Source organism: Corvus brachyrhynchos, unplaced genomic scaffold (genome assembly GCF_000691975.1).
Source record: "Corvus brachyrhynchos isolate BGI_N302 unplaced genomic scaffold, ASM69197v1 scaffold266, whole genome shotgun sequence".
Taxonomy (NCBI): Eukaryota; Metazoa; Chordata; class Aves; order Passeriformes; family Corvidae; genus Corvus; species Corvus brachyrhynchos.
Window position 1 is genome coordinate 3,126,065 of NW_008238633.1, and position 11,814 is coordinate 3,137,878.

Below are 11,814 nucleotides of genomic sequence, written 5' to 3' on the forward strand. Positions count from 1 at the left end.
CTTTTTAATGTGACTAAGAAATCCCACAAACCAATACAAATTGGATTTCCCTGTCACTATGTCCATAAAAACCCAGCTGACTTCCAGGTAAAAGTAGAGGGCAATGTCCAGTATTCATTAACCTGAACAGGCCAGTGTGATTCAGGAGGCACAGCCATTTTTAATACTGATAAAAATAATTTTATGTAAGCTGAGTGCCAGGAAGTTGGTTCACTTCAAAGGAGTCTCAACAATTTTGGTACAGCCCACTACTGCACAGGAGTTACACAAAACAGCTATTTATAGTTATTCCAACTAATACAGGGTTATCAGAAACAAGCTTTGGTTTTTATTCATAGTATAAAGATGAAAAACACAGAGCAATGGAAAAACACACTCAGCAAGCCTCTGTTCTCCCAGGCTGTAACTCCACTGCTCCCCCCGTGTGCAGTGGGTATCCCGTTGTTCCCAGGAGCTCAGGGAGGCCCACAAGTGCAGGCAGCAGCTCCTGCCCAGCACAGGGTGTCCACAGCCAAGGCTCACACTGACTTACCCGCAGGAAGGTGCAGGAACACCTAGCTGGGCTTAAATCTCCAGGTGAACCAGGCAAAAACACCCCCAAACTGGCAGAGGTGGTCTCTTACTTCCCCTGCCGGCAGCTACACGAGTGAACACCAAAACATTTGACAAGCTGTACTGAGTATTACAAAATCTAAAACCCCAAACTAATTTCAATCTCAAACTGCTTCTGCATCAGAACAACTCTTCCCCCAAACCCCTGACCAACCCAACCCCCCAAACCTGCCAGCACCATAATCCAAATTGCCACTGGTGTTCAGTACATGCACTGCCACATCTCGGGTGTCTCCGGGTGTTCCTGATCCATACAGAGCTCTAAGAGGTTACTTCTTCAGAAATCCTAAGGAAGCAAAGTACTCGCAACTCAGGGAAGCAAGAGTCTGGAGATGAAGCAAATTTATTGTTCCAAGTGTTGAAATTAGGGAGTATTTGAAATCAACAGCCACACACTTGATGAAAATCCAGCAAGTATGAATGAACAAATCTGGAGAACCCTTAAATAAGTTACAAAGCTGTTGGAGGATGGTGGATATATATCAGAGCGCCTTGTAGGTAACCCATGGTTTAGAAAAGATGCCCTCTGCACAAAGAACAGCATCACTGAGGTATGAGTCCCATTTCTCCCAGGCAAATTACTGCATAGATAGCTAAGGTTTCTGAACAGCTTTTACAGCATTTTAAGATAACATAATGAAAATACATTGTATTTGAAACCAAAGAGCAGCATCTTAGACATGCACTGGTAGAAAACATCCTGTGTGCCACTAGAGATGTTAAAAGTACCATACACAACTTGGATGTTCATCTAAAAGCGTAGTAATTTCCTTTAACTTCTTTTTTTTGTGGGAAAAAAGTCTACATGGTCATAAAGCTGGAATTCTCAACATTCAGCTGTGGTGGGCATGACATGAACATACAGGGTCTTCATGTTCAGGTTCTTCATGGAGACATCCTTTGTGATCTCTGAACGAAGGAAAGAAGAGAGAAACAACACAGTTAGTGCTCTTGTTTAGAGGGAAAACTATGAACTTTTTTTTAATTTGCTTTATTCAGACATTTCTGCTGGTTTCACCACAGTGAGACTGGGACAGAAACTGCCCAGCTCAAAACTCCTTCCTGTTAAAGCCCAGTGCATGAAAGGAAGGGTCACCACATGTCAGGAGTGTCCCTGCAAGAGCTGAAGAGCCTGGTTTATGTTCCAAAGTAGAACTTTTCAGAAGTCTACATCAGCCCACAGCTCTCACCTTCACATCCTGACAGAGCAGTACCTAGTTCAGAAAACTCTTAACACCATGATATGAAGTCAGTATGAACAGTACAACACAAGGCACTGAAAGCCAGAGTTCCTCATAAACAGTTTATACGTAAAGCAAGGATTGTACCAGTACCTGGTGAAAAACTCTGCTAGAACCTTGTTGAGTATGCCTGAAGATTTCATATCATACAGGATCAATTCCCTAAGTCTTCTCATAGCTACGTGCACAGAGTTTGGAACAGGATATTGTCCCAACAAACCTCTGAAGGACAGAGCACACTTCCAATAGGCTGATTCAGGGGTTGTAACCCCACTTGTGTCTAGGGAAAGTTACCTGCAAAGCTTGCAGAGCTGGAGATCTTTCACTATTACATTGTGAAATGTGAAATTTTTCCCAAGAAGCCTGGTGCTTGCTGACTTTGCTTCCAGCACCCATCAGCAGTAGCAAACTGCCCCACTGAGAGGAGACTGTTTGGAATACTGGGAGATACAGCCTTGGAACAAAAGTCACCTCAGTAACAAATACCCCAGAAACCTCTTCACTAAGAAAGTTCAGAGTGATAAGAAACTTGGCAGGTGTAACCACAGGAACACTGGTGAAACCAGATTAACAAGGATTGGGGTCACAGTGCCACAACACCCCAGAACCCCTGCAGACAACCCAAGCAAATACAAGATAATATAAAGATCTGGCACCAGTATTAGCACAAAGGACACATTAGTAACACCCAGACTGGCTGGGGATTTTCAGGAGGAACCTTTTTGCAGTCTCCTGCCCCATCTTGCTTTGAAAAATATTTCCTTTTTAGAATAAACACACAGAGTCTGCACTGATGTTTCAAGCCATCTGTTAATTAGAGAACTGAGAAGCCCTCATGGATCAAAATGGCACTGTTTTTCAGGAGTTCTCTTCCATTGTAATAGTCCTCTTTAAGCAGCTGAATATCCAAGCATAGAGCTAGAAGAGTGGAGCTATAATCCAATTCAGCAATTAGGGCTTTATTCCCTCACTAACCTTCCTTCCCAGGAACATGTTCCATCAGGATGTAAAAAAGTTTGGTCTGCAGAAGCAGCCAAACAAACTGAACTTGGTCTCCAAGTCTCTTATTAAATGTTTATTTTTAAGATCCTGAAAAACTAGGAACTTACACAAACCTACTATTTTCAACAGTATCTATCACAACAATTAGTTTTAAGAACTGGAAATTTGATTTTTCAGCAAACTGTAGGGACACCCTCCTTTCTGTGCTCCACAGAAAGGCTTTGCAGGGAGCATGTGAAGTGTCCCCATCATGGATCTACCAGGTACCTGGAACTCATCTCTCCAGCTCATGAATAAGCAACACTCACCACTTGGACATTTATTTATGGCATGTTTTCCAACATTACAAACGGGGAGTGAAGACCACGTTTGTTTCTGAAAAGCTGGCCAGTCTCTGTGCAATAGACAGCAGATGCCCAACTGCCTGCACCAACATCATTTATAAAAATAACCTTTTCAAAACCAGTAACTCATTTTCCACCAAGTGATTGTTTTTCCTTTTTATAGAACAGGCACCAACCTTCCAATTCATGGGTTATTTTCATCAAACGTTTCAAACAGTTAACAGCAAATACATTTTTATTTTTACAATAAACCACAAAAAAACTACTCAAGAGACTGAGCTTTGTTGTTTTGAAGGTAAGACCTTGAACAGATTGATCAGGACTTAAATGGGGGATTACAAAGCTGCAACAATATAGATAAACATTAACTGACCTAATGTTTTCTAGAGGCATCAAAGTGTTTTGTATGCAGCACTTATTTATCATACAAAGAGATGTGAAGATAAAGTACAATGACATCGGTGTTTAAACTTTAAAAGTGTTATTCAGGGAGGTGAATGCTAATAATTAAATCTGAGATAGCAGAAGTGTGGCTACAAGGCATTAGCTGCACAAATAAACCTCTGGGACCAAGCTCTCTGTGTTCTGAATCTAAAAGAGACCAAATCAGTTGTTTTGGCCTTGGAAGAGTTATCAAATCTCATCTTTCACATCACTGTGAACTGTCACTTTGCACACCTTAATGAAAGTTTAAACAGCTCTGGAGAATCCATACTACAAATGTTACAGTGATTTAACCCTTCCCTTTCAGGTGAAGGCATTCTAAAAATCCTCACTTCAACTGAGCCTTAAAGGCTGTTTTGCCTGTACATTTTCCTGTCCTGTCAGCTCCTTGCCTCTTTCAAAGCTCTGCTGTTCCCTACAGTGGTTTTTTCAGTGTCTGAACAGAATCATGCCGTGCTGTAACAGTGACAGGAACCAAAGAGGAGCTGTGCCTAACATCCCTTGTTCCTGAGTGCCTGAATCCCTGAATCCCCAGGCAGCAAGGCTGCACACAAATACCTCTGGGTTTATGCAGACCAAGTGTGGTTCATCTTCTTCAGCACACCCCGTGTGCTGAAACACTCCAGGCTCCAGTTCTCTGTTAACACCACTCAGCACATTATTTTTGGCATTCGCTCACACTACCACTAGAAAGTTTCATCAACATCTGAGATCCATTTGAGCTACAAAAATGGCTTTTGGATAAACACGTTCCAGGTCATATGAAGTAAAAATTAAAAAAAAAAAAAAATCCCAAACAGCCAAAAATCCACAACAGACCACCCCCCCCGCCCTTGCTCTGATTCCAGTCTATCCCACCTGAATCCTCGTGGACAGCTGAGTGACCCCAGTTCTCAGCAGCTGGACTAGAGCTGCCTCCCCACTGACAGCACCTCCTGAGGAAGCTCAGCCCACCCTAAGATGGCCAGTTTGAGCAGGATGTCCAACTTCTGGATAGATAACGCGTGGTAAGCCCATAAATGGCATGGATCCCTCCCAAACAGCTTGTAAACCACATCACTGTGACACTGCAGACAGAACCCTTGGCATCATTTCATTCCAAGAGCTGAATTCTCCTGAATACAGGAATCACTGTTTTGAGTTCTTGGGGTTTTTACCATGTAGTTTCCAATCCATTCTCTCTGTCAAATGAAGTCCCAAATCACTCTGGTCCAATTTTTCATCATCACAAGTGGCTACAGTTTAGTCACACATTCCCCATGAATCAGAGATCTTTGTTTCCCACCTGTCTGTGGTTTTGGGGGATTCTTTAGCATTTCAGACCTGTGAGTGTGTGCTGAAGCTTCCTGCTTCCCAGATATCCCGATGGCTGTGCCCTACTGACTCCAACCTACCCACACTGCTCTAACAGAGATCCAACACTCTTTTCCACCCACTCCAACTGTCCAAGATAATGCAACAATATGAATGTTACAAGTTCGAACAGATTCTTAAAATATTCCTACTGTAGACTCACTTCCAGGAGGAGATTCACTGCTCGGTCACTCAGCAGGGCACTGCCACTCTCACTGCTGACTGACCTTTACTGCAGAAGGAAAAAGCTTTTACACAACTTGGCTTGGCCATTTCATGAAGGGAATGCATTACAGCTTTGAACTTCTAAATCTGTATGTTTGCTTAAAGGATTTTATTATGCTAATATTGAATTACTGGGCAAAATTACAAACCACTGTGTGAATAGTGTGGATTTAGTAATTAAACTGGATCTCAGGTTACATGAGCTGCTCCTCAACAACAAATTCCAAGGATCCTCAGATGAGCAAACCAAAGGTTTGTGCTTACCATGAGTTAGTGCTTCATCCAGGAACAACTTTAGCCGCCTGCTTCTGAGCCCAAAAACTTTTGCTGTCTCATGCAGGAGACCTTTGTAGGTTAATCCATTCTGACCAACGGGGTTTTCCATTAGGAGAGTTCCCACTGTTCCTTTCTGGCATTCTGGACAAGGTAAAACAGCTGAGTCACTATTGGTAAGAAATGAAATTATTTCTTTTATCTGGGTAAACTGAAATTTAGGATTTCTTCTTCCATTTCATCTCTATTTCTCCACGGTACTGAGAAATTAGCAATACTAGCCTACAGATATTCACAAAGTAACTTCATGAAGCACAGAACCACCAGTGTAAGTGATGACTGACAGTTTGGCCAACAGAAGAAAACTTTGCAGAATTCCTTACATGAGTCAAATGATAAAAGGGTCTGGGAAATATGAAATATTTCAACAGGACATAGAAACCACTACATGCAGAAGCTCACCAAGCACCTACTGATGATCAAATTCCTAGGAAAAAATCACATTTTTAGCTCCTGCAAGCTCTCAGTAGCGTCAGAAAGGGCTCATACCAGAGCACAGAGTAAGAGCAAGTTATTAAAACAACTCAGTTGCTCCCACAAGAGCTTTCAGATTAGCAGCTGGGAAACAGAATTACACACACACATATATTATACACCCAGACCAGGTGAATAATGCAATTCATTTTGCTTTTAAATGGCACTAAGAAGCATTTCACAGGCTGTTTCCAGTGTCCTGGTAAAGAGCTGGCTCTTCATTCAAGTTTGGCCTGTTTTAGACTCAGCCCTTTACAGTAAGCTGCACAGGTGAGCTGATGGTCACAAACAGGGAAACAATGACCAGGGGCTCATGTTCAACTGCTGCCCCTTATCTCAAACTGGCTTTTCTTTTTCTCTCCGGAGAAGAGGCATAAAAGCTAAGTATAAATATTGTTCTTACCAGAAAGCAAGTACTAGGAAAAAAATAAACACAATCACCATGTACCAGTGAAAACCTACATTTTCACTGTGCACCAGCAAGTGAAAAGGGCCAGAACTTGCATGACAGCAAGCTCAGGCTGTGAAGGAGGAGCCCAGCAGCCCACGTACCTTGTGGCTTTGCATTGATCAGCTGCAAGTTGATGTACTGGCAGAGCAGGGCACTGGGGGAGCTGGGCAGGGCAGGGGCTGACCCTGCTGTCACGTGCAGAGTCTTCCCACTGAGGCCCAGCAGGTCAGTCTGGTTTATCAGCTCTGCAACAGAAAGTGACAGCAGTCAGGCCATCCCAGGAGCCACGAGCTGACAGGGAGGCTGTCTCACTCCCGACCCCACTGCAGGAATGTCTCCCCTTTCAAAATCCCGTCCTCAAGAAAGAGCTCCTCCGTTGGAAAAATGGATGGAATTTGTGCAGAAATATTTGGTTCTCATAATAACACAAAGGGGGTGCTTGGTTTGCTGTGGAAATTAGCTCCTATACAACATTTATTATGCACATAGTGACTTATGCAATAAAAATAGTTAGCAAACTTCAAACAAGCAGGAATTATTCACCCAAGCCAACCATTCCTATCTCATGACAGGAAGATCTGTGATCTTTGTTTGCACCAAAAATCCCCTGGCCAAAACAGCACGGGGGATGTGTTTCTAGGCAACATCAGGATATTTATTAATATTAAAAAAACAAACCAAAAAAACTAAAGTCATGGCTCATGAATAAAGCCCCCTGCATGACTGTGCAATGCCACCACAGCTCATGATCCAGCGTGGCTCCAGCCAAGCAGATGGAGAGAATGGGGGAAGACCAGACCCAAAAACCAGGAGCCCTGTCCCCAAGAACATCAGAAGCAATCCCTGGGATGAGAAGCTGATGAGGTTTCTGTGACAAAAAAGAATTCTGCAGCACTGCCTGAGCCTTGAGGTCAAACAGCCACTGATGGGCACAGCATTAAAGATACACAGGAATAACATCACTCTGCTGCAAAGAGATCCAGAGATCACATCCAGGAGAACTGGTGCATTTAATTTCTTGTCAGAACTATGTGTTCCTGTACATATGGAACAGGCACACCTGTCAGCTCCAGCAAACAGGTTTTCATTCCATAGCAGCTTTGTTCACATGCCACAGAGCCTAAGCTGTACAAAGCTCATTTTCTATCAGTTCACCTGAAAGAATCTCAAGGGGAATAACTTATAAATTTATACACTTTGTAAGTTTATAAACTTATAAATTAAAAAAACCCCTAAACCAACCACACAGCTCCCAAATAAAGCCCCAAACCCTCAAAAAACCTAACCCCACAAAAAAGTGAACAGTAATCACAAGCACAAGCTCTCAAAATTCTGCCAAGTGCCACGGAACAGAGTGGGATGCACTGGGAAGTGTTTACAAGATTGCTCAAGGAAGCACAAAGACCTCAGGCTGCACCTAAGATTCTAAAATGTGTATTTTAAATATCAACTTTCATATATTTGTATACAAAGTTGTAACAGTTTGAAGAAAAAAGAAACCAAAAGCCAAACACTGCTCTGGCCTCTGTGAGGTGCCAGGCACGTGCTCAAGCACAGGAAGGGGATTTGCTTTTGGTTTTATTTCCAGGAAAGCAAGAAAACAACTGGATGAACAAGCGGAGAGGAATTACCAAGATTTCACCCAATGGAAGGGAGCCAGGGCAGGTTTTTCCCAGCACAGCCCTAAACCAGCACAATTTCAGGCCATGGGAAGAGAGAGCACTGGAGAGCAGGGGGTCAACAGAGCTGGAAACACTTGGCCCCAGTAACTCCCAGTTAGCCACTCCCCAGCTGGCAGCATCCCTGTGGATCCATGCAGGGCAAGGGGGCACGAGCTGCAGTAATGGGGGGTTTGCCCAACTAACAAATTAGCATTTGGCATTCCAGGACCACTGACATTTTTCTAGGGAAGAGCTCAGGCACAGTGCTGTCAGAGGAGCCTGTTCACAGAACCCTCTCATAAGAGCAAGAAAAAAGTGGATCATTTTTTCATATGTATTAATAGACTTGAAGGGAAGCAGGTATTATAAGTGTTCATCAAAATCACTTTAAAAGTCAGTTCTCCCTGCAGCAGGGGTTTAAGTAGTAATGCTCTCCTAAGGTATCTTACAGCCCCACAGCCTTTTAAAAATTAAAGATTAAAGAATCAGCCATCTGAAAATCAAAGATGAAATAAGACCAGAATCAAGAAGTTTGTAGGGGGATTTTTGCCCCATGTTCCTTTCCCCTCCCTTTTTTTAAGCCCTACATGATCTACAGATGCATTTCTTCCCATAAACATATTGAAATTGTTTTAAATAGGTTTTCTTCAATATGGGCTACTTCCATGAAAGCTGAGTGCAAGTCTACAAGCATCCCAAACAAGAAGTTTAGGGAATTTCCATCAATATAGAGGAAAAAAAGTCAAAGACAACAACTTTTTTTACCATCTGACTGGAGCCCAGCTTCTTCCCTTTGCATTACTTTTTTTTTTCCATATAGAAAGAGACAAATTCTATTTTCAGTTTCTGAAGGTCAGTACAAGTCCCAGAGCCTTGTTTGGGGATTGTGCAGTTCCTCAAAATACCTCGACACACTGCTGGGGAGGAAATGTTTATCCCATTATTCCAATACTGCACTGAAATGCAGGGACAGGACATTATCTGAGCCTCCCTTAATGTAAGAACTGCCTGATCCTGTGCCACTGCACAACCCTAAGGAAATCTTCATTACAATTAGAGAACAAGATAATAAATTACTGCAAGTAAAGTGGACAGCCCTAGAAACCACAGGAAGGGAATGAGGAGCCATAAACATAGTTTTACTGGGTCCCAATTTTATTAACACACGTGGGAGCGATTCAGAAATAACTTGTGTGGAGTGCACAACCTTTCTCTGCAATTCCTCTTGGACAGAGCAGCTGATTCCAATCCCTGCTCACCTACAGAGGCCCTGCAATCACCATGAGGCCCCACCTGAGGTTACCCACACCCTGGCTGGGCAGATAAAGCAGATGGATTGTATCCAAAGCAAACACCGGAATTCCGGATCTATTCTCTGACACCATTCAGGACTATTTTCCTTGCACGTGCCTTGAACTCTGACTCCCCAGGGAGCAATACCTTCTGCTGACCAGTAGTTGTTTGAGATCTCTGATAAACTGCAACAAAAGCCAATTTGATAATCTGATCTTTCCAAGGGAATTTCCATATGGTCAATAAATGGGCAGGGAAAATACCCTGCTCTGCCCAGACCACTGACACATAGTGAAAGGTGAAAATCAGCATGCCAAGATGGGAAGTGCCAAAGTGATTCCTAAGGAGCAAAAGTGAATGGAAAGGAATAGAGCCTTTGTTACTACAGCAGAGGAAGAGGGAAGGTTTCAATTTCTCCACCACTTCCTTTAGGACTTTGGCATTAATGGATTTGTGCTGCATCTTTTCGTCCTGCAAATGGCAAGAAAAACCCCAAATACGGAGTCAAACTACTTATAACCTTAATGAGATGGGAGTTTCCCAACTCTTCTGGGCCTTTTGCAAGTCATCTCTTACTATCTGTGGTGACAACGAATACCAGTACCCACCTCCCTCTGCAGGCACAGACCACACTGCTAGGAACTGTATCACTCCTACTTGGAAAAGGATTTCAAGAAAAACCATTTCCTCCTCCAAAACACAACTGGAACTTGAGGAAGATACTGAAGGATTTCCTCTAAATCCCCTATAACTGAAAGCAAAGAGTAATCCTTTTGTATGACAGGACTATTCAGCTGAGTTGAGCACGACCCAGAATATTTATCACAGTGACCTAATGGATGACACCAGATGGGAAACCCCCAAAACACCCTCTTAGAAATACTCTCAGGAGAGGGCCAGTAAGGAAACTAAGGACTGAGATGGCAACAGTGACATACAGACTATTCCCCTATGGATGTCACTGCTGGACATGAACTGCTGATCCTCAGCAGCCCTGGGGGGCACCCCAAAACAGCCAATTCAAGCACCTCCCCCTCAGATGTGCTTCAGTAATATTTTCATGAAAAAAACACTAATAGAAGTTTTTGTAGCCATCCAATTACCATTTTCATAGTGTTTTGGGGTTTTTTTACATTCTTGTGCCTTAAAAGTTCAAGCTGCAAAAATATTCCATAGGTTTTTCTAAAAAGAAAAAATGCAGAGATCCTCAAGGTTGCCCAGGATGGAAAGGCAACATTTTTCTTCTACAGATCACAGTTTGCATTCAGCTTAAGTTCTCACCCTGCCTACTGAGGCATTAGGGAAAAGAAAGCATGGAAAGGCTGATGGCAGCTCGCCATCAAGATCCAGCATAGCCTGGGCCCAGTGAAATAAATCACATTTTGTCCTGATGAGAACTGCAATGGAAGCAAGATAACAGATGAGCACCATTTAGCAGCAGCTTTTGGAAACATGTTGGTGTGACTATAAACACAGCCTCATAAGCTAAGTACTATAAAATGGAGTATTTCCTTACCCATTTTCTTGTCAATTTTCTATAGCTAGCTAGATAGATATAAATTACACAGTAAATAATTATACAGTAAATGACTCCTAGCTGCTGCTAGAAAGACTTTCAATTTTCCTTGTCATACTCCATTTACCTGTGTTTCCATTAAAAACTGTCAGTTTGGAATTTTTAAGACCAAAAATGCAGGAGACAGCATCTACAAGTCCAGTGAAGTTCAAGGTATTATCTCCTTTTGGATTTTCCAGCAGCAACACACCATCTAAAACCAAAATTAAGAAGTTAAAATGCAGTTTGGAAGCAATATCCCAGTTCTAATGATTTTCTAATGACGCTAATTACTTCCAGTGAGTTTCTAAGCCAATTTAAAACTGGCAACACTGCATCTTCCCAAATTTTTTTAGCTGGAAAGAAAACAGAGAAATGGACTGATGTGTACTTCAGATTTATAGTGTACAAGTTATATCTGCTTTTATGAACAAGGCAGTCCCATTTATATGTCACTGAAGTGTCAATCCAGCATTATGTTGGCTAAAAGCTGCCAGACTGTGCCCTCTGAGATGGTCACCAGCTTTGCCAGCTGGATTCATTCACACTCAGGGAGCAGTTCTGTGACCAAGAACAAGACACACTTACATCCATATATAAATTGTCAGCACATGCAGGAAAAAATTCCCTAAGTGCATTCAGTTTTCTTTTTTTTTAATATATAACTCACCCTTGTAACATCACTGCACTCATGTCCATTGCCCAAGACACAGTCAGGCTATTCTCTGGTTTTAAGTATTCTTTTTACCTCTGTACTTCTTATCTGAGCTTCTCAAACCATCTCCTCCACATCCAGGCCTCACCCACTGCACAGTGCTGCAGCAGG

The 11,814-nt window shown here is 42.5% G+C and overlaps 1 protein-coding gene across 1 annotated transcript in view; it reads right to left on the reverse strand.

The window, feature by feature from the left end:
- Positions 1-937: 937 nt before the first annotated feature.
- The window catches only part of IARS (isoleucyl-tRNA synthetase), an 87,778-nt gene continuing 76,901 nt past the window's right edge, over positions 938-11,814 (reverse strand). Inside the window, exons 32-35 of the mRNA XM_008636044.2 lie at positions 11,077-11,202; positions 6,581-6,724; positions 5,486-5,638; positions 938-1,521 (exon numbers count right to left, since the gene is read on the reverse strand). Coding sequence (XP_008634266.1) covers positions 1,439-1,521; positions 5,486-5,638; positions 6,581-6,724; positions 11,077-11,202 — 506 coding nt within the window. The 3' untranslated portion in view covers positions 938-1,438. The remainder of the gene's footprint in view (positions 1,522-5,485; positions 5,639-6,580; positions 6,725-11,076; positions 11,203-11,814) is intronic.